Source organism: Eublepharis macularius, chromosome 1, assembly GCF_028583425.1.
Source record: "Eublepharis macularius isolate TG4126 chromosome 1, MPM_Emac_v1.0, whole genome shotgun sequence".
In the NCBI taxonomy this organism is placed as follows: domain Eukaryota; kingdom Metazoa; phylum Chordata; class Lepidosauria; order Squamata; family Eublepharidae; genus Eublepharis; species Eublepharis macularius.
In genome coordinates, this window is record NC_072790.1 from 17381304 (window position 1) to 17406458 (window position 25155).

The 25155-nt window shown below is 44.5% G+C and overlaps 1 protein-coding gene across 1 annotated transcript in view; it reads left to right on the top strand.

Annotated features, from left to right (window-relative positions):
- The window catches only part of SPRED2 (sprouty related EVH1 domain containing 2), a 104438-nt gene extending 84405 nt beyond the window's left edge, over nucleotides 1-20033 (top strand). Inside the window, exons 5-6 of the mRNA XM_054975526.1 lie at nucleotides 16135-16284; nucleotides 18647-20033. Of these exons, the coding sequence (XP_054831501.1) occupies nucleotides 16135-16284; nucleotides 18647-19300 (804 nt within the window). The 3' untranslated portion in view covers nucleotides 19301-20033. The remainder of the gene's footprint in view (nucleotides 1-16134; nucleotides 16285-18646) is intronic.
- The last annotated feature ends 5122 nt before the right edge of the window (nucleotides 20034-25155 follow it).

Here is a 25155-nt window from a genome sequence, read left to right on the forward strand (position 1 = left end):
TTACTGCAAGGTTTAACAAGAAGTGTAATGGAGAAAAAACCTCTGCCAGGGAGAAGAGCGAGAGAATCCCTCTTCTCTGTGGCAGAGGTTCTTTCTCTAGATGCGTTGTCTAGTCTGCTCGGCTCCCTCTCGCCGCCACCGGCTCTTCTTGCTGCCCTAAAAGCACTCCACAGCCAGAGCAAACCAAGTGCAAGTGGCGGCAAGAGGGAGCCAATTATGCCAGCAGCAGTCAGAGGGAGCTGGCAGCGGCAATAGGCTCCTTGTCCCTTTCGCTGCTGCCAGTGCGCGCAACTCCCTCTTGCTGCTGAGTGCATTTAGGGGAGCAAGAGGAGTGTGCTGGCAGGGAGCAAGAGGGACAAGGAGCCAATCACCTCTGCCAGCTCCCTCTGACCGCCACCGGCGCAATCCGCTCCCTCTCGCCACTGCCCACACTCTTGGTTCGCTCTGGCTGTGGAGTCCTTTTAGGGGAGCAAGAGGAGCTGGCAGTGGCGAGAGGGAGGTGAGCGGACTAGACAAGATACCTATAAAAATAACCTCTGCCAGGGAGAAGAAGGAGTGTCTCCCTCTTCTCCCTGGCAGAGGTTCATTCTCACTACACTTCCCATGGAACCTTGCGGGAAACTGACGCATGTCCTCCACGTGACAGGCATCTAGTCTATTTTGGCTCGGAGTGTTAGATTATCCGGTCATCAAAAACCACTTACTCTAAACTGGTTTCAAGAGTGAAGTTTAAGCATAGCATTTTCTTTTTTTAATTACTGCATGGAGAGGTAACAGAGGGGCCATGGCTCAGTGGTGGGGCATATTCTTGGCATGCAGAAGGTCCCAAGTTCAATCCTCAGGACCTCCAGTTGAAAGATCTGGGAGCATGTGATGTGCAAGGCTTTTCTGCCTGAGACCCTGGAGAGCCACTGCCAGTCTGGGTAGACAGTGCTAACTTGGACGGACCCATTCATTGTAAGGCAGCTTCATATATTCATATGATGTGCCCAGGAAGCAAATACAGAATTTGTTAAGCAAAATGAGGCACAGTGGGAAAGGAAGAATGGAGACAAAGTCCATAACAAGGGAAGAAGGCAGCGAATAGAGCCCAAGAGAAGAAATGATGGAGAAGGAGGAAGTAGATGCCAAGGGAAGTGGATCATGGCGGAATGCACGGCGGGGAGGAGAAACCGTGGCTTGGGCACCCCGGTGTGGTTCTTTGATAGGTAAAATCCAGCTTGTAGGCCAACATGTTCAGGCACCCTTTGTCTTTCCTTACTGTTGATCATTTCCCCCTTTTCTACTTCCATCTGCCCAACAAGTTTTACAAGTTGAAAGCACTCTTCCAGTTCTCTTCCTCCATCTTATGGTTTCATTGATTCTAACGTTACGAATGTAGGTTCTTTGAAAATATAAAGGATTATTATATTAAGCCTTTAATTAACCAACCATCCTATTATACTCTAGAAACCCTGCTCTTTCACTTAACGATAAGGATCCTAAATTTAACTTCGCAATTGCAAAATATGTCTCAGTCCTTTTAGCCCTTGTATCCAAAAAAATATGGAATAAGTATTTTCTGCTGCTCGATTTATGAATCAATGAGCTAAGGGGATAAAAGGAAAGGATTCTAACATGGCTGTATTATGGCCTAGAGTTTTGACATAGTGAGCTAGAACAATACCTCATTAATCCAGTTCAGGAGAAAGCTGAGTTTAAAAAGCTCTAAGTAAATAAATAGCCAGAAGAAAGTAGGATCTTTGTAAGCAGGCCAAGAGACACGTTCTTGGCTTGCTGCCCTTAAATCCTGTCCAGCTTGGAAGGTCAGTAAGTTAGCTGGGGCTACCACTCAGCTGACCAAATGTTTACAGCCCGTTAATTGGTTGGCATTTCTATACTCATTACCCATTTGGTGGGCTGACTTGTACCTGGGTACAGCAAGCTGTAAGCAAGTTCTCGTAGTTGTACTTTGTGAAAGGGGCAGGTGAAAGGGGAGGCCAAGGATAGAAACGGACCACTAGCCACAGCATTGTATTTTGTTTCTTATTTAATTTATAGTCCACTCTCCCTGCAGGCAGGCTCAGAGCAAATAACATCATATATCGGGCAATTACCAAAAAAATCACATTAAAAGGGAAGTATAAAATTCAGTAAACATAAGCTCTAGACGGCAACCCATATTGCATTAACCCAGCCAAATATCCCCTGAGATGGGAACTGGTAGACAGTATTAAACATATCAGTGGAAAACCAGGGTGAGGGGTTTCAGTCTACCCTCAACAGGAGACCAGCAGGGTTGCCTGCCACCACCCCAACCTCAGCCTTACGCCTGGCGGAACATCTCTATCTTACAGGCCCGGTGGAAGGATAGCAAATCTCGCTGGGCCCTAACTTCAACAGACAGAGTTCCACCAGGTTGGTGCCAGGACTGAAAAGGCCCTGGCCCTGGTCGAGGCCAAGCGAGTATCCTTGTGGCCAGGGATCCTCCAGGGAACATATGGTGAGACACCACTGTGTCCTTGTTTTAGGTGTGAGATAGGCCAAGGTTTTGGCTGATAGTAATATATAGTCTTTCCTAAGACAAATTATGTCCAGGCTTGCAATATATGCAGCTGGTGGAGAGTTGTTGTTGTTTTTTTAATTAAGTGAATTGTATCTTTAGCCGAGTTAGTCATAAGCGGTACCTTGATCTAAGGAATGGTTTTCTGGGACTTGCTGTATCTTATTTGTTGTGTCCTAGCACAATGGCAACTGGAGAATGATTCTCGACCTAAAACACTTCATCACACCAGCGAGTCGGAAGCATTTCTACATGAAAACAAACAATTCTTTTGGTTTGTCCAGTGCTGTCGGTGCTTCCTTTGCAAAGCCCTCCCATTTGGTCTTTCCTCCTCACAAACTTTCACCAAGCTAATGACTGCCTTAGTCGCCCACCTCCGGATCAGGGGTGTGTGTACATCCCCCTGGCCTGGACAACCTTCTAGTCGGACCTCCCTCCAGCGCCCACGGCCTACAAGCTCAGCTGCTTTGCATACTTGCTTGGTGCCATCCAGGGCTTTTTTTCTGGGAAAAAGGTGGTGGAACTCAGCAGGTTGCCCTCGGAGAAAATAGACACATGGCTGGTGGCCCTGCCCCCTGATCTCCAGACAGAGGGGAGTTTAGATCGCCCTCCACACTGTGGCGCGGAGGGTGATCTAAACTCTCCTCTGTCAGGCAATCAGGGGGCGGGGCCACCAGCCATGTGACCGTTTTCAAGAGGTTCCAGAACTCCGTTCCACCACGTTCCAGCTGAATAAAAGCCCTTGTCCCATCTATAGGAAGCTGGTAAGATTTATCTTGATATTTTGATCCTGCTAACAGAGGAAGTATCCTTTTGTCTGCATAGTCAGTATAAATTATGTAAAATGCAAAAACATGTCTGATCTTATTTTTTTCTCCTCTCCATCCTTTACATTATTTAAAAACCAGATCGCTTCTTGATGACTCCATCCTAAAACCTTTTGGCTTACTTCTCTCCCCCAGATGGGTGTCAAGTATGTTACCAACACACTATTAAAGCTGCACTGGAGACATCCCACGCTCTATTTTTCTCTTTAGCATAGCCAGTTTGCATCTTTTTCTTTTTTAATTTTATTTAGTTAACCAGTAAAATACAGATATAGTAAATTCGGATAAACATTAATCCATATGATTAATAAGGCTAAAAATTACTTATCAGATCATAAATATCTAAAACATCAATTATTATGAACTACCTACAAATGAAAATAACGTATAATACAATCATTTGATACAAATATAAAAATCAGTTGGCCGAATCAAAATGATAGCCATTTTTGGAAAAAGAGATTGCTTGGCAAAACTTCATATTACATCAAATATTCAAATCTACAATACCATGTCTACATAAACTTTTCTACTGAGTTATTATTAGTTGGCATATCTCAAATGACCACAATTGTGTGCATAATTAAATAGTTCCCAAAGATGCATTCTCCAGTCATTAACCGTAGGGGTACGACTATTTTTTCTCCTCTGCCATTGCCTCCGTTTCTTTCCCCTCCCCCAACGTACAACTTCAGTTTCAAAAAAAGAAAGTTATAATTTGCTAAAGGATTTAGAGGGATGGTGGCGCCAACTTAATATCATAAATATTGAGTGTCTAAATGAGGAGTAAGATATTCTGCCCCATAAAAGCTGCAATGTGTAACAACAACATTCATATACCTCCCTTCAGGATGACTTAACACCCACTCAGAGCGGTTTACAAAGTATGCCATTATTATCCCCACAACAAAACACCCTGTGAGGTGGGTGGGGCTGAGAGAGCTCCTAGAAGCTGTGACTGACCCAAGGTCACCCAGCTGGCTTCCAGCGGAGGAGTGGGGAATCAAACCCAGTTCTCCAGATTAGAGTCCAGCACCCTTAACCACTACACCAAACTGGCGTATATGAGAACAATGGGTGAATTGTCCTGTTATTTGCTGAGTGGAGGAGTATCAGAAATGGGAGGTGATTTTTCAACCCTCCTCTACTGATAAAATTCTGAAGGCAAAAAATGGGCTTGTGGCATTTCCAAGATATTGCAAAACTTTGACTTTATCCACATATCATTGGCTATTAAAAATGGTTGCTATGATCCAATGATAGATCAGGGATGTATAGATGCAACTTCAACTGGGTAGTTTTACGAGGTAGCCATGTTGGTCTGCAGAACAGCAAGATCTGAGTCCAGTAGGACCTTTAGGGACCAACAAGATTTTCAGAGCATCTGAAGAAGGAAGGGAGTTTTGACTCTCAAAAGCTTTACACTCTGGAAATCTTGTTGGTCCCTAAGGGCCTACTGGACTCAAGTCCTGCTAGCCTTTATTGGAAGTTTCCAGAAGGACAGGTAACAACTCTCCAAGTTTTCTTCTTCGGTGCATAGGTGCAGGTAAGACCAGTTAAAAACTCTGGTCCATTGATGCATCTGTATGGTCCAATAGTTTATAGGGTTAACTTTGTTTTAGTATAATAACAACTTGAACATTTTTGCCAAATAAGGTGGCTCTTGTTGTGAAGCCATAGAATAATCGGTCAAGGACATTGAATTGCATCCAGTTGTTGATGAATTGAGAGATTTCATTGAAGAGTTTTTGTTTTCTCCCTACCTGTGTCCTCTCCTCATGTACACCACCCCCATTCGCACGTGTTGTAGTGAATTAGTCTTTTTAACCAAACATTAGGGAAGGTTTCTATAAATATGAATGATTCCCCGAGCATTGCTCTTCTTTTTGGCTTTTCTCCTGGAAAACCATGATCAGTACACTTGCAATTTTTTTTAATGAATTGAAAAAAATAATAGCAACTATTAAAGAATCGTATGAATACATGAAGCTGCCCTATGCCGAATCGGACCTTGGCCATTTTCAAATATCCTAAATTTTCTCCTAATTTTGAGCTATGATTCCGTTAGTTGTGATCCCACTATCACGTTGCCTTGACTTGTGCCGCTTTGTTGCACTTCCGGAAATTCATATTCCACAGAAAAAGCACAATTGTGGGCAGTGGATGCGCTCGTGTCACAGTTGATGAAAGCACCTTCCTGTCCATTTTGCCTTTTTTTTAAAAAAAAGGATCCAAGATCACTGTTGCCAGGAGCCTGCAAAGGCTTGCAGGGATCCCTGGTTGTGTGCGGGGAAATGTCTTCCTAGGATGCAGAAAACAAAAAAGGAGGAGGGGTTGAGTGGCCGGTCTCTGGAGAAGTGTTTCCAAACGTTCTCATGCAGGCGAAAAAAGCGCTAAAGAAGCATTACACAGCGGAATACACGCGAAATCTGCATTCTCGCCGAAAGCGCAGTGATTATGGGAGGATGACAGGTTTTCACGGGTGGATTACAAGGATATATGTACGGCTGTGAGTATAGTGGAACAATTGCAGTACTGTGGATCTACAATAAGGACAATGTGAAAATGGCTGTCAGTCCCTGGCAGTTAGGTCCCTCAAGCCCTCCACAGTTAACACACAGGTGTTCCAGTTGAAGTAGCTTTATTGAGATCCATACCGTTCAGGGTGTTCACCCGAAGGTGACAATTGGCAGAAGTGACAATTCAAACAAAGGCATTACTAATTATAGGGAAGCTTCCCGCCCTTTGGGGTCCGTTGACATTCTGGTGCGAAACCCCAAAGAAGTTACATGAGAACAGATTAGTTTAGAATACATGAAGTACAAAGGAAAATATCCCAGTCTCTGGGAAAAGATACAATGTTTGCTGCTAGCAGCTCGCCTTCAAGGACATTTGCTGGAAAAGTGAAAGTACATATTTTCAACAGATAACGGAGAGGCCCCACTGGCTCTCCTGCAATTAATGTTAGCAGTTAAGACGCTCTCAGATGACGTACACAGTATACAGAATATAATTCTGGCGCACAGCACTGATCAGCGCGAAATGCATAATACAATAATGGCAGGTACGCTGGCATACATGACAATGGCCCTTTAGTCCGTCCGTCAAAGGCAATATTGTCTACTCAGACTGCCAGTGGCTCTCCAGGGTCTTTCAGATCACCCACTGTCTAATCCTTTCCAATGGTGATGATGGGATTGAATCCGAGATCTTCTGCATGCCCAGCAGATCTCCTACCACTGAGCCATGGCTCCTCCCCAATTCCGTTTGGAGATGCCTGCGGTTCCAGGAGGGGGCTGGAAGGAGAAGTTTTCCTGTGCTGGCCTCCATTTTATTTATATCCTTCTTCCTTCCCCAGTGAGGACCCAAAGGGACTTACAACATAATTTTCCCCTCCTCCATTCATCCTCTCCTTCCTGTTTATACATTTCTCTTAGTCGTTATATTTATTTGCTTATTTATTTGTGTGTGTGTGTGTTTTAAGTTGTGTTAATGTTTTTGACAGTTCATTGGGGACCCTAAGGTGGGTGAAAAGGGAGCATAAAAATGTTTTAAACAAAAAAAAATAACTGTGACACGGAGAGATCCCTGTCTTTCGGTGCTACACCTCTGAAGATGCCAGTCACAGCTGCTGGCGAAACGTCAGGAACTACAATGCCAAGACCACGGCTATACAGCCCGGAAAACCCACAACAACCAAAAAAAAAATAAACGTAACAACCTTACAATGTAGCTTGGACTGAAAAAGAGGAATTTGCCCACAGTCACCCAGTGAGTTTCCATGGCAGAGTACAGATTCAAACCCAGGTCTTCCAGGTCCAACCCCAGTGGTGCTAACTCTGTGCCTTGGGAGCCACATATGGCTCTTTGACATGCCACATGTGGCTTTTCTGAGCACCGTTCCCCAATGTGGCACCTGTCCTGTGTTTCGGGAAAGTGGGCAGAGCCCTTGTCCAGTGGCACTTGCGGGTGGCCGGTGGTTTCCACTCCAAACCGCTGCCGGAAGAATGGGTAACCTGCGAGCCTCCCTGAAGTGCAGGTCTCATGCCAGAGATGGAAGTAAATGTGGCTCTTTTGGCTGATGGGAGTTGGAAATGTGGCTCTCCACAAACCAAGGAATGCCGTCCTAGCTCAACACTCTGCCTGTTTCATGGCTAGTGGGTAAACAGTCTCCACTCTCTCACCCTTGCTAACAAACGGTACCCTAAAAAGCAAGCTGGCAGCCCCCCCCCCCCCAGTTGCCTTCTTGAGTTCATGGGGTGTTCCACTGGGGTCAGCTGAAAATACTTGGCTAGCCGTAAGAATTTGTTGGGTGCCATCTAGAGACATGCTCTGAGTTTGTTCGGGGTGATGATAGCCCTGTGTGTGTGTGCTAGAACTGTACATTCCTGCATCCTATAAAACCTTAATTCACGTATCTCAATTTTCCTCATCTGAGAGGCAGAAAAACTTGAAGTTGAAAATAGAAAACACAAATTGTGCAGTAAGCAATAGGAAATGTATTTCTTTCCAGGTAAGACTCATACAAATAGGACTCAAAGCATATTTGGAGATTGAACTTACTTATTTATTGACACTGATCTCTTCAATAGTATATTATCATACTTACGGTAATTGTGGACAAAATTAGCATCACTTAACCAGTAAACACATCCTTGAATATATCTGTATCTTAGTATGTGGATAGTGTAAACAGGGGTTATAATTTTCTAGTGTAGTGTGTCTTACATAAACACTTTCATGCTACACATTTTGGATAAGCTGAAAAAGGTGGACAATAAAGGAAGTAAAGAAATACAAATGAAAAGCATGTCATTCATTCCCAAAGAAAAAATATTTCTGAGAAGGTTGGCTTTCAGTGGTCCCCAAAGTTTCTGAGGTGTGATTGCATTGCCTGCATATAGGAATGCCTAATTGTATATGTTGTGCCGTTAGAGCTGCTTGCCATCTCTGTGCAAGCAATCCCTGGGAGATTTGGGCGGATGAAGCTTGGGAAGGGGGAGCATTGCTGGCAGAACAGGGTCTCTTCTGGGAGATCCCTGGAAATGACGGCACTGCATCAGGAGTTCTCTCAGGGCCAAGCTGCAAGTGACGAATGACACTTGAACAGCAAGTGTATTTCTCCCTGTTCACTTGCCCTCCGCTCAATCCACTTGCCATTCAAGTGTCATTCGTCACTTGTAGCTTGGCCCTCAGTCTCTGTGGTAAAGACCATCAAGATTGGAGAAATTCCTACATCATTGCAGACATGGCAACTGGAAGTGACATCGCCACTCCTGCAATGTCACCTCCCTTCCAACTTTCTCTCACCTCTCAGTTGCCCAAGACTGAGCAGGGACAGGAGGTTGCCTTGCTGCAGTAGCTTGCAAATGTACAGGCTCAACATTTCAAGCAAATAAAGTATTTCTACATTTTCTTAAATGTACCTTTCATTTGGCATAGACAAAGGGATTTTTTTTTCTGTGCTCCCTGTGTGATGCTGATTCATGGTCTGTAAACCAGGTCTGGAGGATTGGCAGACCTTTGTGAGCTGAGTCTATGCATGCAAAGCAATACACAAAGGAGACAGCATTGCTTACTCATATGTCTCCCAAATCAACAGCTTGCATACTATGATATTCTTAGCTACTTTTTTTGTAACTAATGGAGGAGCGGCCCTTAGCAAAATGCTGCCAGATTGATGGGCGCCCGTTATTTGGAGGTAACTCTTGGATTCTAAAATTAGAATGCTAATGACTGAGTTGACAAAATGGCAGGACTCTTGGCACACCTAAAAAGCTCTGAGTGGCATTGGGCTGAAATCTTGAAAGATTAGAATGGCTACTTAGGTAATTGCGATAGTTTGAGCAGGGCTTTTTTTCTGGGAAAAGAGGTGGTGGAACTCAGTGGGTTGCCCTAGGAGAAAATGGTCACATGGCTGGTGGCCCCGCCCCCTGATCTCCAGACAGAGGGGAGTTGAGATTGCCCTCCGCACCACTGAGCAGCGCGGAGGGCAATCTCAACTCCCCTCTGTCTGGAGATCAGGGGGCGGGGCCACCAGCCATGTGACCATTTTGAAGAGGTTCCGGAACTCCACGGAGGGCAATCTCAACTCCCCTCTGTCTGGAGATCAGGGGGCGGGGCCACCAGCCATGTGACCATTCTCAAGAGGTTCTGGAACTCCGTTACACCACGTTCCATCTGAAAAAAAGCCCTGAGTTTGAGTGTTTCTTGTGTTTGGTATGCACGTGTCTTGAGACCAAAGAATACACTTGCAGAGTTAGACACGTTGCATTACACACGGTCATGCTGGGAAATGCAACCCATTTGCTTCTCTTTCTGCTTGTGTACACCTACATGCCAGAAACTTATGAGTAGTTTGTCCATGGATTTTTCCTTGGTCCAGGCAAAAGAAGCCAGTCACCAACTGCAAGACTGGTTTAGTCAATCAATCAATTTCTTTATTTGTTCATCAACCAGTACAAATCAGAAACAATAATTATATAGTGAAGTCATAGGAAAATAGAATTGGTCGGACCAATGACGAAAAGTTAAAATTTAAAATCCATACATAAAATTTCACAATGGCCACTGAGAAAAATTTAGTGCAGCTAATAATGACCTGTTGGTTAACACCCATAGAGACAGCCTTTAGAAAATCATCCTGGGCCACACAAAAAATCACTCGTATTGTAGAATGACAATAAGTTTGACGGAGTCGAACAAAATTAAAGTTGAAGTGAATGCTTAGTTCAATGATGGTGCATTTGTGAAATTCCCAGAGCCTCGTATGATTTTGTCCTTCGCTGCAGTTTGCTCACGAAGGTGACACACGGGGCCAGAGCCATTCTTGGCATGTAAACATATTGGAGAAGGACGCCCTTGGCTGCCTGACAAGGCAGCGATTGACAACTTCCTGTTAGGCTGTTCCCTAATCCTTTTTACTTTGCTTTCCACCTGGATTGCAGAGGCATTATCAAGGCAGTTTGGAATGCTTGAAGGGACCCAAGATATGGACTTGGTGGCTGAAGTTGTTTCTGGCCTATCACTAGGAAGGGGAGAGAGATTTCTTCACATTGCTGAGTTAGAACTGTTTATCTTTGTGGAAAGAGGAGAACTGATAGAAGACCTCAAGGCGAGTAGATAAGGAACTGTGCTCTTAACTTCTGTTGGCTTTTTCCTTATTTACTTTTTTATTTTGTTTTCCTAAAATGCATACACCACCTTTCTGCCTGCATAAGGGCTACCAAGGCAACTAACAAATTATGACATACATAATAAAATCACATCTTAAAAACCATTTGAAAAAAAAGTATCATTAAAACAATTAAAACCAGAGCCAAAATACAGACATTTTCACCATATTCGGATCTGGCTTTGAATTCTGTTCTCTTGTTGCTTAGGGGGAAATGTACATGAAGGTTCCAAAGAGAAGAAACTCTCCTTTTAAAATAACATTTTACTAGCAATTAAATCACCACCCACCCCCACCCCCAATATGCTTTGCTTAAAACAAAATAAATCATTCAGTAGCTTGGATCCCTCAGAACATCACAGCTGATAGCAAGAGCTCCATCACTGGAGCAAGACTTCCTCAACTTCGCCCTCCTACTGCAGCCCAAAGACTTCCAAGCCAGTTGTCAGAGCAGTGCAGCAGAGAATCTGGGAGAGTTATGAGATGGAAGTCCAGGAAAGGAAAAATAACCTCTAAATTTGCAAGGGGATCCTGGAGGACTCAATGAAAGACTTAATTTCTCCTCTCTACACACTGGGTGTCTCCAAGCTGCTTACCCAGTACATTTTTATCCCACTTTGCTTCTTGCTGTTTCCATCTCGCTTGCTCGGGATGGCATGCATCATTCTCCCTTAACCATTTTATCTTCACAACAATCCTATGAGGTAGGTTGCTAGGAAGTCCTGTGAGGTAGGTCGCTAAGAGGTTGCTAGGAACATTCCACATAGGGTGGGATGTGAATTCTGCTCTCCCAGATCCGCGTCTGACACTCTAAACCATTGCAAATGTAATGTTTTGACCAATCTCTCACTTAGGGATAAATTCTTTTTCCCTAGGTGTGTTACTTGATGTTAGGGGCTACAGGAAATACAGTTGAATAACAGTTTACAAATAACAGCAACATTGCTGCAAATAACCAGTTAACTGGTTGTGAAAACCACACAGTGCTTTTGACATTTTAAATTACAATTGAGGCTCTTTTTAAATGAATACATAATCAAAGAACAATGGCTTTCTTTAAAAAAATCTTGGAGCGAATATTATTGTTCCTTTTATTCCAAAATTTTAAAATGGAAAAATGGTTTTAGACAGGGCTTTTTTCTGAGAAAAGAGGTGGTGGAACTCAGTGGGTTGCCAGCGCAGGGGGCAACTCTTGGCGAAAGGTAATTCCCCTGGTACTACATGAACATGCGCAAAGTACATTCTCCCAGGGCCAATGATGTCACTTTGGGTCAGCTGGAACAAGGGGGGAGTTTTTTAAAGTTTAAATTGCCCTCGGCGAAAATGGTCACATGGCTGGTGGCCCCGCTCCCTGATCTCCAGACAGAGGGGAGTTTAGATTGCCCTCCATGCCGCTGCGCGGAAGGCAATCTCAACTCCTCTCTGTCTGGAGATCAGGGGGCGGGGCCACCAGCCATGTGACATTTTCAAGAGGTGCTGTAACTCCGTTCCACCACGTTCCTGCTGGAAAAAAGCCCTGGTTTTAGAGCAGGAGAACTAAGCCTTGGAGAAGGAGGAAAGCTTCAAAATGTGGGCTGATTAGGAGGAGCAAAGAAATATTTTTTTTAAAGAATGTGGCCCCTTCCAAGAATGTTTTCCCTAAGCTTTTGTCTGAAATAGAATCATTTGGATTCAATTTTTTTGCGAAAACATTTCACACAGGTCCACCTGCTCTGCCTTCATATTTGGCTATTTTCAGCTTTTAAAAATGCCACCGAACTTCAGCTGTGCGTTCATTAGCCAATGCTTAAGAGTTAAAAGGAAGGTTGTTATGGGCTGAGACTTCTTGCAGCAGACAGAAATGATATTTTAAGAAGTCAGATGGGGTCACTTATTCGTATTTATGACCCTCCATGTTTATTTTAGCAGGAATCTGCCACCGAAATAGAACTCAAACAGCTGATACAACTAAAACTTCCAAGCTATTCTTGCAGAAATATGTTGAGCTTTGTGTAAAAGTGTTGCAACACTTAGCGATCTCCAGTTTCTTCGTCTCGTGGAACAAAGCAGAAAGAGAGGTAGCTGGCGAATTGAGTCAAGCTAGACTTTTAAACGATTCCATCAAAATGGAGTCTTTTCTAACCAAATGCAGATAGTTTAGCAATATGTTTCTGTGCTCCATGCAAGCAAGGATGCTTACCTGCCTGGAGAGTATCCGTGCGAAAGTTAAAAGCCCTGGACAGTTTGGGACCAGCGTATCAAAGGGCTGCCTGTCCCCCGCATGAGCCTATCTGACTATAGTCATCTTCTCAGGCCCTGCTTCAGCTACCCCTGCTTTATACGGGTGGCAACCTGAGATAAGGCCTTCTCAGTTGTGGCACCGAAATTATGGAACTCCCTCCCTAGGGATGCTCCTCTGTCCCCGGTCTTCCACCAGCAGGTGAAGAGTTTTCTGTTTTGTCGAATAATCCCTCATTCTTCCCTCATGTTTTCATCACTGGCCCTTTTCACACTGCTTACCTTCACTCACAACGACCCGGAACATCGCGCAAAAAACGCAGAAGATTGCGTTTTCTCACGTGAGATTTGCGTGATATCGAAATCTTGTGCGAGAAAACGTGATTTTCCGCTTTCTTTGCGCGATGTTCCGGGTCGTTGCGAGTGAAGGTAAGCAGTGTGAAAAGGGCCCTTGTCTTTGAGTTTTATATGTATTTGGTTTTACGATGTACTCTTTACAATGCTTCATTTTTAATTGTTAGCTGCCCTGACTGGGCAGAAATGCAGGGTATAAATTTTGTGAATAAATGAATAACTTTCACAAAAGATAGCTTAATGTACATTCACTTGAAATACTGTGGTGTGTGTTTGACATAACCAGTGCAATATTTACTAGTGATAGATAGACTATTTCAAATATGTGTCATTTTAAACAAGAGGGTCACCTTCTAAAAAGGTAAACAACTCCACCCATGAAGTATTCTGATGTCATGAGACAGCCAAAGTGGGTGGGCCCCAGTCCACAAGAGCGTCGTACTAGAACAAAAACGTGCTGTTCTTTGCCGGGCTTCTGTTTGTTTGGGTTTTTTTCCGTGATGGTACCCCTCTTTTCATATTTTAGATGCAAAGGTGGTTTTTTGCTCAAAACATTGAACCACTCTCTTCACTACATGTTTTTGCAAACTCTGTTCAACTCTTGCCTTGGTGAAAACATTGATCACAGCAGTATTTATAGGGGCATTGATCAAAAGATGAAAGCAGTTCACATGAATCCAAGATACCAGGTCACCCTGGGTTGAATTCAGCGCAATGCAGCTGCAGAGATCATGGATCTTTTCTGCATTCTCCTCGTCCCAGCAGTCTCTTAAGATCCCAGAAAGTTTATTTTTAGGGTCTTGGGACTTTTGTGGACTTAATAGCCATGTGGATCAGTGGTAAGGGAGAAGGGAACAAAACTGCTCGCTTGCTCTCTCTCAGCAATACCAGCACAAAAGAGGAAGGAAGAGCCACTTTGGTGTAACAGTTAAGAGGGGCAGGATTCTAATTTGGAGAGCCGGGTTTGATTCCCCACTCCTCCGCTTGAAGCCACCTGGGTGACCTTGGTCAGTCACAGCTCTCTCGGAGCTCTCTCAGCCCCACCCTCCTCACAGGGTGATTGTTGTGGGGATAGTAATAACATACTTTGTAAATGCTCTGAGTGGGCATTACGTTGCCAAGAAGGGCGGTATATAAATCTATTGTTGTTGTTATTTCCTGTCAACACTACAGCCTCCTTGACCCCATTGCTGTCCATCCATGCAGGTCCCACGACCCTGGAAATAGAATTTCCCGTATCGGGAATGACTGCTGGGGAAAGGATAGCATGGAAGAAGTCATGCCCTTTGACACCTTCCATTAATGGATCCAAACCCCTGGTTCCTAGAAAGTATGAGCTAGGAATTTGCCCTGGCCATTCTCACCCTTTACAGATGCACTGATTTCAGTGTAACGTGGTTGTCTCTAAAAGCCCACAAGCTTTGTAGTATCTGAAGCCAGTTGGCTTGTACGGAGGCATTCTGGTAACACGGTAATGTGCGGCCTTCCTAGTCAGAGGCAAGTTTCTCTTTGGAACCCTCCTGAACACCAATTCCGGGACCACGTTGACCCCATCTCCGGTGGTAAGAAAAGCACCGGTCTCAGAACTGATCATTAAGCTGGCTTTATATCCCTTTCCTGTGCGATAAGATCTGCCACGTCAACAGTTCAAGTTAAACGTTAATTCCTCTACAGTAGAACCAAGAGACAGGGAACGTGACTTGTCATCTTCCTGCTTAGGATTATGTTTTACTATTCAGTTTGTGTTTTAAACAAAATGCTTTTTTTAAAAAACGGGCGGAGGGAATATTTTGCTTAATATAAAACTTAAGGGATGGGCTGAGTGCCAGTTCGTATCAGATTTGTTGTGATGTGAATAAGAATGCCCTTTCCTGCATTTTTGCTGCAGTCACTCCATGTTTAAGGTATATATGAAGACAAGGCTTTTTTTCGGGGAAAAGAGGTGGCGGAACTCAGTGGGTTGCCCTCGGAGAAAATGGTCACATGGCTGGTGGCCCCGCCCCCTGATCTCCAGACAGAGGGGAGTTGAGATTGCCCTCCGCGCCGCTGAGCGGCGCGGAGGGCAATCTCAACTCCCCTCTGTCTGGAGATCAGGGGGCGGGGCCACCAGCCATGTGACCATTTTCAAGAGGTTCCGGAACTCCACGGAGGGCAATCTCAACTCCCCTGTCTGGAGATCAGGGGGCGGGGCCACCAGCCATGTGACCATTTTGAAGAGGTTCCGGAACTCCACGGAGGGCAATCTCAACTCCCCTCTGTCTGGAGATCAGGGGGCAAGGCCCCCAGCCATGTGACCAATTTCAAGAGGTGCCGGAACTCCGTTCCCCCGCGTTCCAGCTGAAAAAAAGCCCTGGACTCATGATGCTAAAGTAGGACTTACTGGTTTGTTATAGGCTGCCAAATGCAGAATGGGCCATGGGTGTGAAAAACTCACCTTCATTAGGAATCAGACCTCCATTTGGAGGGTAGTTTGTGAAGCTCTAGAGAAGGTTTTCGCTTAGTGGCCAAGTATGACCTACACTGTGTGCAATTTCCTGTCGGTCCCACATGTTGCCTGACCTAGGAACTCTTCTTTAAGTTCTGGAAATCACAGATAGGGCAGGTCCCTGCTCCAAAGCATTTTTGGAAGTCGCGACCTCTTCTGACTTCAGTCTGAAATAAAAAGCAATGGTTCTACTGGGAAACCTTAATAGAAAGCCAGGAGTTGCTATATTTTAGTGTGACTTTCCTAACTTCGTGGTGGTTAGACCCAGATGGGATCTTCTATACAGTGGAGGGGCTGAAACAAGAGAACTTCACAGCTATTCCTCACTAATTTTTAGACGGTACCAAGGTGAGAGTTTGGTTTTGCTTGAGAATCCAGAATTTCACATGCCGTTTACAGAACAGTTTCTGCTGTGGAGGCTGAGTTGTGCTGATGTTCTTCAGCAACAAAGTCTTGGGGCCGTGACTGAAGTCTACCAATATCGAGCTATCTTTTACTCACCCCTTCTTCTTTCCCCCATTTATGTTACTAACAGAACGCTACAGACAGCTCTTCTAATTCTTCTCAAAAGAGGGAGCAGCCTTTGCAAACACTAGCATCTCCTCCGTCCTGCGATCATCACAGAATTTGCACCCTGGGACGTCTTCATGAGCACTTTAGCTCGGACCACTACCATCTAGAACAAGTGAGTCCTTTCTTTTATTGATCTAGAATAGTTCTCCGGTCATACACTCCTGCAAGGCATTCAGATGTTCTTATGTTTATATGGCTCTGGTTAGCTTAAAGGACTCTCTACAAATGCAGTTCCATTGAAAATTAATCTAGCAAGCCCTCTTCCTAAGAATTCTTGACTGTTTTGATTTCCTGTGGTACTGTATGGTGGGCCTTTCGGGAGCTCTGCAAGCCCCTTCCTTTGTTAGCTGGCTAGTTTCCTCAATTGCATCAGCTCCCTTTTTTCCCCCAGATCTTGCAATAAGAGGAATCCTTGTATAGCCCAGGTTGCATTAATTTTGCTACATTATCATTTTCTTGGGTACAGTTGGAAGGGATCATGTGACAAGAGACATTCACATGTATGTGGATGGCATGTATGGTCCAGTTTTTTTATCTGCTTGTAGGGCCAGACTAGATGTGTCAGTGTCTACGGGTCTAACCTGTGGGCGCTACCACTATTTTAAAGAACTTAAAAATGCCGCAGGAGCCCAGTCCTGATTGGTCCCACAGCACGGCAGCCTGAATCACCCTTGTTCCTTCCCATGCCTTTTCAAATATCAAAACGGCCACATCAACCTGCCTCCACACTGCAGGGGAGAAGAGCACTTTAGCACGTCACATTTCAGAACTAATCAGGATCGGGCTCTCGTGGCATTTTTAAATCCCTTGATGGTTTATTGAACATCCCAGCCATTGATCATATTGACTTACATCGTGTAATCCATCTTGAATCTCAGTAAGAAAGGCGGATTGTGAATAATATAAATATAAAATAAAAATGGAGGCAGCGCCTGCAGGTTGGACCTGTAGGCTCTGTCACGTCCAGGCTTTTTTTTCAGCAGGAATGCGGTGGAATGGAGTTCTGGCACCTCTTGAAAATGGTCACATGGCCAGTGGCCCCACCCCCTGATCTTCAGACAGAGGGGAGTTTAGATTGCCCTCCCTGCCGCTCCCCTCTGTCTGGAGATCAGGGGGTGGGGCCACTGGCCATGTGACCATTTTCACCAAGGGCGAGTTAAACTTTAAAAAACTCCCCCCTTGTTCCAGCTGACCCAAAGTGACATCGTTGTGTGGTCCTGAGTTCCATCACTGAGTTCCACCACCTCTTTTCCCAGAAAAAAAGCCCTGGTCACGTCTAATGTTCTGGAGGACTTTGGTCAGGCCTAGTTGAGATACAGGCGTGCGCTTAAGAAGCCCTGAGCGTCTCGTTAGCTTTCCTATATCAAATCATTTAACTCCTGTCAAAAGAGGTACAAGTAATTCAATTACAGAGTTTTTTGCTTCCATTTTAAGCCTTTCTTATTACAAAATAATTACTCAGCATTCTTAATATCAACTCAGTCCACAGAAAATGATACCATCCGTTATAACTACATAGATCATTAAAGGGGGGCAATTACACGAGTCCAGAAAAAGTATCTTACCCAAAGATACGAAGGAGGAGCCCCTTTTAAGGAGAAGCTCTCGATCAAGTTAGTCTGTCCTGCTCCACAGGCTCAAATTCTTGGCTGATTTATGAACTTACGGCTTCTGACAAGGTTATCCATATTTGAAACATCTTCTTGAAACATATAGCAATAGTTAGTTCGTTCTTGCTACTTGTTGTGTTAACAAGTTAATTCTATGTAGAATTAGTGATTACAAGTTTCTCATACATCTGAATATCTTTTTGCCCTCTACCACTACCCTCAAATAACATTGCCAGCTTCTTCGTTCCTGCCATTCTCAGATACTCCCTGCACCTGGGCCTTGGTACGTTGTATATAGTGATATGAGTTAGATGGCTCTTCTAATCTACACATGGCAATATTACTGTGTAACTCTGTGGTTTTATGCCCCTTTCCGAGGTGGTTCTGTTCTAGGCCTCCTTTTGTGGCCTGTCCAGTTACGCAGCCAGACTAGCCTTGTTTCTGTGCGCTGAGGTATCTTGAATGACTTCCGTGGCCATATCCTGCAACTATTCCCCTATAGTTCTAGCTATATTCATGACACTAGTTTGGCTCTTATTGTGTGTTCTGTGAACTTTCAACTGCACATAAGATAGATAGATGGATCTTCATTGGACGTATTTTTAACAGAGAATTCATTTTGAATGAATGAATGATCCGACACGTCATGTCTGTGGCATTTGGATACAGATGTAAAATTTCTGAAAATTTTTGAAGTCTTGATGGAAAATACGGAAATGGCTGGCAAAATTGAAAAAAATATATGCTGTGCTTACTTACCTATCACGTCTAAATCTGTTTTGTTCCTTTAACAACATTCACTGAATCTCTTGTAACTTAGTTAACATATTAAAATTGTATGTATCGGTGTATCTCCTCCAACAGTCACTCCCAAGATCTTATTGTCACGCCAACTTTCCAGATGACGATGAAGAAATTGTGCGGATCAATCCACGGGAAAAGATCTGGGTGACAGGTTACGAGGACTACCGCCATACCCCTATGCGGGGGACGTACATTGATCCGGACGACGGAGACTCATACGTTGAGTTTGCCAAAAGTGGGGCTCCCAAACACGATTACACTTACCCCTACGTGGGCAACTCGGACTTCGACCTGGGGGATGACCTCAAGGGTACTGTGGTAAAGACTCAGCCTACCCGCTGCAAACCAGGGCGGTGGAAGGAAGATGGAGAGAGGTCACGGTGTGTCTACTGCAGGGACATGTTCAATCATGAAGAAAACCGGCGGGGTCAGTGCCAGGACGCTCCGGACCGCGCGAGGAGCTGCATCCGCAGAGTCAGCTGTATGTGGTGTGCTGATAGTATGCTGTATCACTGCATGTCTGATCCCGAAGGAGACTATACAGACCCTTGTTCTTGCGACACCAGTGACGAAAAGTTTTGCCTCCGGTGGTTGGCTCTTATCGCCTTGTCCTTTATTGCCCCTTGTATGTGCTGTTACTTGCCGCTGCGGGCTTGTTACCGCTGCGGGGTCGCGTGCAAGTGCTGCGGCGGGAAACACAAGGCGGCTGGATGACGACACTCAAAGCTTGTGAAGTACGTTTTACGTTTTATGTTTTCTTTTTAACTAAGGAGCACCTTGGTCTGGAGCATTCTTAAAAGCTATATACATCGGGATACAGCCCGGGAGCCGGATGGAATTCAGAAACCCGGTTGGCTCACTCTTTCCCTCTCTCCCCGTTGGCTGCTATGCATCGATTGCTCACCGACTCCTAACAGACTAATGTGCGGCATAGACTTCTGTATTATTAATCTGTAACGAGCCGAATGTCCTGTACATGTTTATACCTCCCTCCCCCACACCCCCACTGAGAGATCACAGAAGCAGGAACAGTTCAGTGGGATGGACTTTCAGACATCTCAAGGTTGGTATCTCCACGGCAAGCTTGTTAGCACCCGTGAAAACGTAACAGAGAAAAATCCCACTTCAGAAGTGTGTTCAACTTGCAGCCAGTTGCTGTTGTGTGTGTGAACAGAGGCTGTGTTTGTTCACAGGGTGTACCGTGGCACAGTATTGTTGACAATCTTTAGCGAAACGATTCAAGCCAGCAGCAGATTTCTCCTCCAGGGGTCCGTCGCCATTTCTTTCAACAGTCGCTTTCAGTGGTTTCTCAGAATTTCAATCAAGTGAAGGATGTGAGCCTTACTATGTGAAGTGAAGCCTTACTTCACTTCAGAACAATTATCAATGAAAGGCAGGGCTTTTTTTCAGCTGGAACGCGGTGGGACAGAGTTCCGGCACCTCTTGAAAATGGTCACATGGCTGGTGGCCCCGCCCCCTGATCTCAGGACAGAGGGGAGTTTAGATTGCCCTCCGCGCTGCTCCAGTGCAGAGGGCAATCTAAACTCCCCTCTGTCTGGAGATCAGAGGGCGGGGCCACCAGCCATGTGACCATTTTTACCGAGGGCGATTTAAACTTTAAAAAACTCCCCCTTTGTTCCTGCTAACCCAAGGTGACGTCATTGTGTGGTCCAGGGAGTGTGCGCATACTTTGCATGTGTGCATGTGGTACCAGGGGCACCACCTCCCGCCAAGAGTTGAGCCCTGTGCTGGCAACCCACTGAGTTCCACCGCCTCTTTTCCCAGAAAAAAAGCCCTGATGAAAGGGAAACTTTAAATTACTGTCGTCCTTTCCTCCCACTCCCTAATAAGCAAATAAAGCTTTAGTGCTGACATTCTTCACAGTTCAGAATACACTTTATCCTGAGGTGGGTCTATTTTAAAATAATGGATAGCTTTACAGGTTAGGAAATTAGCACCTGTGTGCTGCGCTTGCAGTACATCCCATAGTGGGAAAGACCTCTGACCGTGACAGAGTGCCCGTGTAGTCAAAGGGCATGAGTTCCTCTTGTACGGTGGCAAATATTCATGTACACATATTGGGGCCTGATCCAACCAAAACTATACGAAGGCTGCAATCCTAAGAACATTTTCCTGGGAGTTAAGCCCCACTGAATAAAATGGAGCTTACTTCTTAGTAGACCTGCTTAACTTCCTAACAGCCTTGATGGCTGTTGGCTGGCCAGATGATTTCAGGAAATCTGCAAGTACGGTTGTGATAAGGACAAAAAATGGGAGAGGCTTCTAAGAGTGGAACTACAAGTGACAAAAGGCACAGGTTGGACACTTGTCAGCTTCCCTCAAGTTCTGATGGGAAATGTAGGCATCCTGGTCTCGCAGCTTCGCTCTCCGACTGCTGTCCAGTGGACTTTTCAACTGTCACTTGTCCAACATTCCGCCAAGCTGCCTACATTTCCCATCAAAACTTGAGGGAAGCTGACAAGTGTCCAACCTGTGCCTTTTGTCACTTGTAGTTCCGCTCTTATTCTCACACATTACTTGAGGATTTCCTGAAATCATTTGACCCAGCTGATGGTGAAAACAAGATGGGTTCTTGTTGATCCAGCAAGGCTGTTAGAAACCTATATTTAAAAGGAGATATATATATATATATATATAAGTCATCTAAGCCAGTGTGGGCAAAAATTTCCCAGGTTAACTATTTCTTACGTTAAACAGCATTTCCTGTCCTGAATCTCTTGCTAATTGGTTCCATTGGTTAACTTCCCCTGACCTTCTTTATTAAGAGAGGCTGACAGCTCTCCTCCCTCCACGCAAGCACACCAGTCACAATTTTAGAAATAGCTTGTTCCCCATCTATACCACTTAGCTGTCCTTGAAACCAAAAAATGATGATGATAATAATAATAACATTCAGTTTATATACTGCCCTTCAGGACAACTTAATGCCCACTCAGAGCAGTTTACAAAGTATGTCATGATTATCCCCACAAAAAAACACCCTGTGAGGTGGATAGGGCTGAGAGAGCTCTGAGAGAGCTGTGACTAGCCCAAGGTCACCCAGCTGGCTTCAAGGGGAGGAGTGGGGAATCACACCTGGCTCTCCAGGTTAGAGTCCTGCCGCTCTTAAAAGCTCCGTGTGCTAGCCTCATAGGTGGATGGTTCAACACCATTTTGTGTACCTTTTCCCACCTTAGATGTCCTTTCTGGCTTGGGAGTAACCAGTACTGTACACTGCGAATAGAAATGTATTCTGGTGATTTGCCAAGGTTTTTTTCCCTAGTTCCTTTTTTTTAATTGTCTTGAACAGGGAATTTTGCCTTTTTTAAATGCTGCTTCTTGCGGCATTGATGTTTTCATGGAGCTGAATGCCATATAGTGTAACTCTAAGCTGAGGCACCTCTTTCCAAGCCTGTTGATTTCATTGGGGTTTTCTTACAATTGCACTGATTATCATATGATCTCTTGCTCAAGAGTAACTGCCAGTTCAGAGCTGATCAGTGTATATCAAAGTTAGAGCACCCTGCCCCTTCCCAAGGTGTGCATTACTTACAGTGCAATCCAAAGCAGAGTTGTTCCAGTCAAAGCCCATTGAAATCAGAATTGCACTGTTAGACACTGATAATTCTGTTGATCTCAGTGGAAGGTACTTAAACATGGCCTTATCTCACAGACTGAATTCTGTAGGGCTTGCAGCCTGAAATTCTACAATTTTTTCCAGAAGTACATCTCACTGATTTCAATGTGATTTACTCCCTACATGCATACACATAGGATTGAATAGCACCTTTAAGACGAACCAAATTTATTGTACCATAAGCTTCTGAGAACCACAACTCTTTTCGTCAGATGCATCGTCAGCTTTCGGGAATCACAACTCTTCGTCAGATGCATCGTCAGCATCTGACGAAGAGAGCTGTGGTTCTCGAAAGCTGATGATGCATCTGACAAAAAGAGTTGCGGTTCTCAAAAACTTCTGCTACAATAAAGTTGGTTTGTCTTAAAGGTGCTACTGGACTCTTACTATTTTGCAACTACAGACACACATGACTAACTCCTCTGGATCTATGATACATAGGCTTGCAGTCTTTTAGGGTTTTAACTCTGGTTGGACTTCATCCTTATATGTGTTTTAATGTGCAACGCTGCCCTAACAGATCTACATTCCCCCCCCCCCAATAATCTTAATCATTATGCAAAGAATCTTTAAAATAGTAGCTAAGCTATTTGCAAAAGTGAGCACCAAACAAGAATCTAATTTTTATATACAGGGAAAGTATACATGCATGAGAGTTACGCATTCCCAGTTGAGATGCATTCAAAATAATCATTTTATATACACAATGTAACCTCATTTATCCAAACTTCCAATAGGGCATCCAAAATGTTTGTATTATGTGAGATGTTGAGGGGAATAGAAATAATATTAGGAACCGCATTGGCATGGTGGGAATGCAGCAAACTTGGGGCGATGCGGTTTTTTGGACATTGTAGATGAGGATTTTGTACTGTGCATACTTCACAAATGTCTTGACATTGTTCCTCCTCCTGTTCTCCAAGCCTTTGAACCTGCAAAGCAGATGTGCTTCCACTGTGAATGCGCTTAAATTAACACTGAAGTAACATCCACATGAGAAACTTCCCACATTTCCATTTGAATGCTTGTGACGCATAGATGGTGCAGAAAACAGCACCAAGGCCCAAAACAATTGCTATAGCACTAAAAGGTTTTCTCTTTGGGGACCTGTGCCAACCCATGCTTTTGTCTGCCATGTGAACAACATCAGCAGAGGGCCCTGTTGCATTTTGTTTTTGGCTGCACTAACAGTGCAATCCTACAAAGGGTTTCTCCAGTCTTAGTCCATTGATTTCAAGTGGGCTGGGATTGGAGTAATTCTTCATAGGATTGCACTGGCAATCACAAGGGCAAAAATGGGCAACCTCAACCAGTCAGGGTTGGAGCCGTGTAAATCCAAGATACCTGGTCACCCTGGTTCCAATAAATCATATGCTTCACGATAACTTGGTTATCCATAGATCCAGAGGAGTTAGCCATGTTAGTCTATAGTTGCAAAATAGTAAAGAGTCCAGTAGCACCTTTAAGTCTAACCAACTTTACTGTAGCATAAGCTTTCGAGAACCACAGCTCTCTTCGTCATGCCATGCATCTGACAAAGAGCTGTGATTCTCGAAAGCTTGTGCTACAGTAAAGTTGGTTAGTCCTAAAGGTGCTACTGGACTGTTAACTATTTTGGTTATCCATCAGGCACATCTGCTTTGCAGGGCCTGTATCCATTTGGCTTTTATGTATGTGGTGAAATACGTACAGCTGGGTTTTAAAAAAAAAGACACTTCTAATTTTGTGTGAATTTGATTTCCTTCCCCCCCCCCCCTTTTTCCTTTCTGGTGTTGTGTTTTTTAAAGCCATGTCTTGTGTACAAGGCTTGTAATTAGCTGGGGAAATAATATTTTTCTAATATGTGATGTGGAATAGCAAAATAATTTTTATTCAAAGGAATAATGTGAGAGCCGTTTAGCTATAATATAGCATAGTACAATCTGACTATTCCGAGGCAGCTAGGGATCGGCTTGTGTGAGCTGGCACTTCTGTTCCCGCCATAATTTCTTTCTGCAGTCGATTGCCAGTGAGTGCATGCCTGTGCCCCCCCCCCCGCCCCGCCCCTGCCTTCCTTATTGCATGTTTGACGCGAAGTCTTAAAGGGAAAGGAGCTTCTTGGAATTTTTTTTTTTTGCTCGCCAAATAGCTTGCTTACTCCTTGGGACAGCAGCTCTTTCCAGGAGTCTTGTCGTCCCCCCTTTTTTAAAATCACATGGAACTACATATGCAATGGTGTATCTGGTCAGTCATGAAGCTCGAGCATGTTAGGAGATACACACTCTTGACCGTATGATTTGACCAAATGTTAGGGTCTGCCCACTCAGACAAATCTTGGTATGCACTGGGTCTTTCCAAAAACATGGGACCCACCCACCCCAAAAAAGGCCATGTGGCAAGTAGACCCTGGGAGGACATTTTATTTCCAAACATAAGATCCTGCATCCTCTCCAGATTCAACTGACAAGCCACTCCTGAAACTTTTGGGGGCAGTCCTCTGATACGGTCTTGAAAAGGAAGAAGCCTGGTATGTGGAAACGTACATCCAGAAACTCTTTCGGTGGTCCCTTCTCACATGACTTGAGAGCCTCAATAGAGAGGCCCCTTCTCAGGCTGTGGATGATCAGAAGCCCCGGAATGTGTGAGAGGATCTTACCCTGCAATCCTTCCCTGCATCTAGGGTGGCCACGTACCCAGCCATGACAGGCATCTTTCTGGCGATGCTCCCTGCCTTCCATCCTCACTCAGTGGAGCAGTGGGAGGAAAATGGAAGGTGAAAACAGCAAAGGTGAATCACTTCCTGTTTCAAAATAGGAAGTGATAGCATGACATTCAAGGAATTGAAATTCCTAGTATCGTGACATAACTTCCTGTTCTAAAACAGGAAGTTGCTTCCAAGAAGTCTTCCCACCTTTCAGTGCTCCAGGGATTGCAAGCCAAGGGCTGGCGTTCC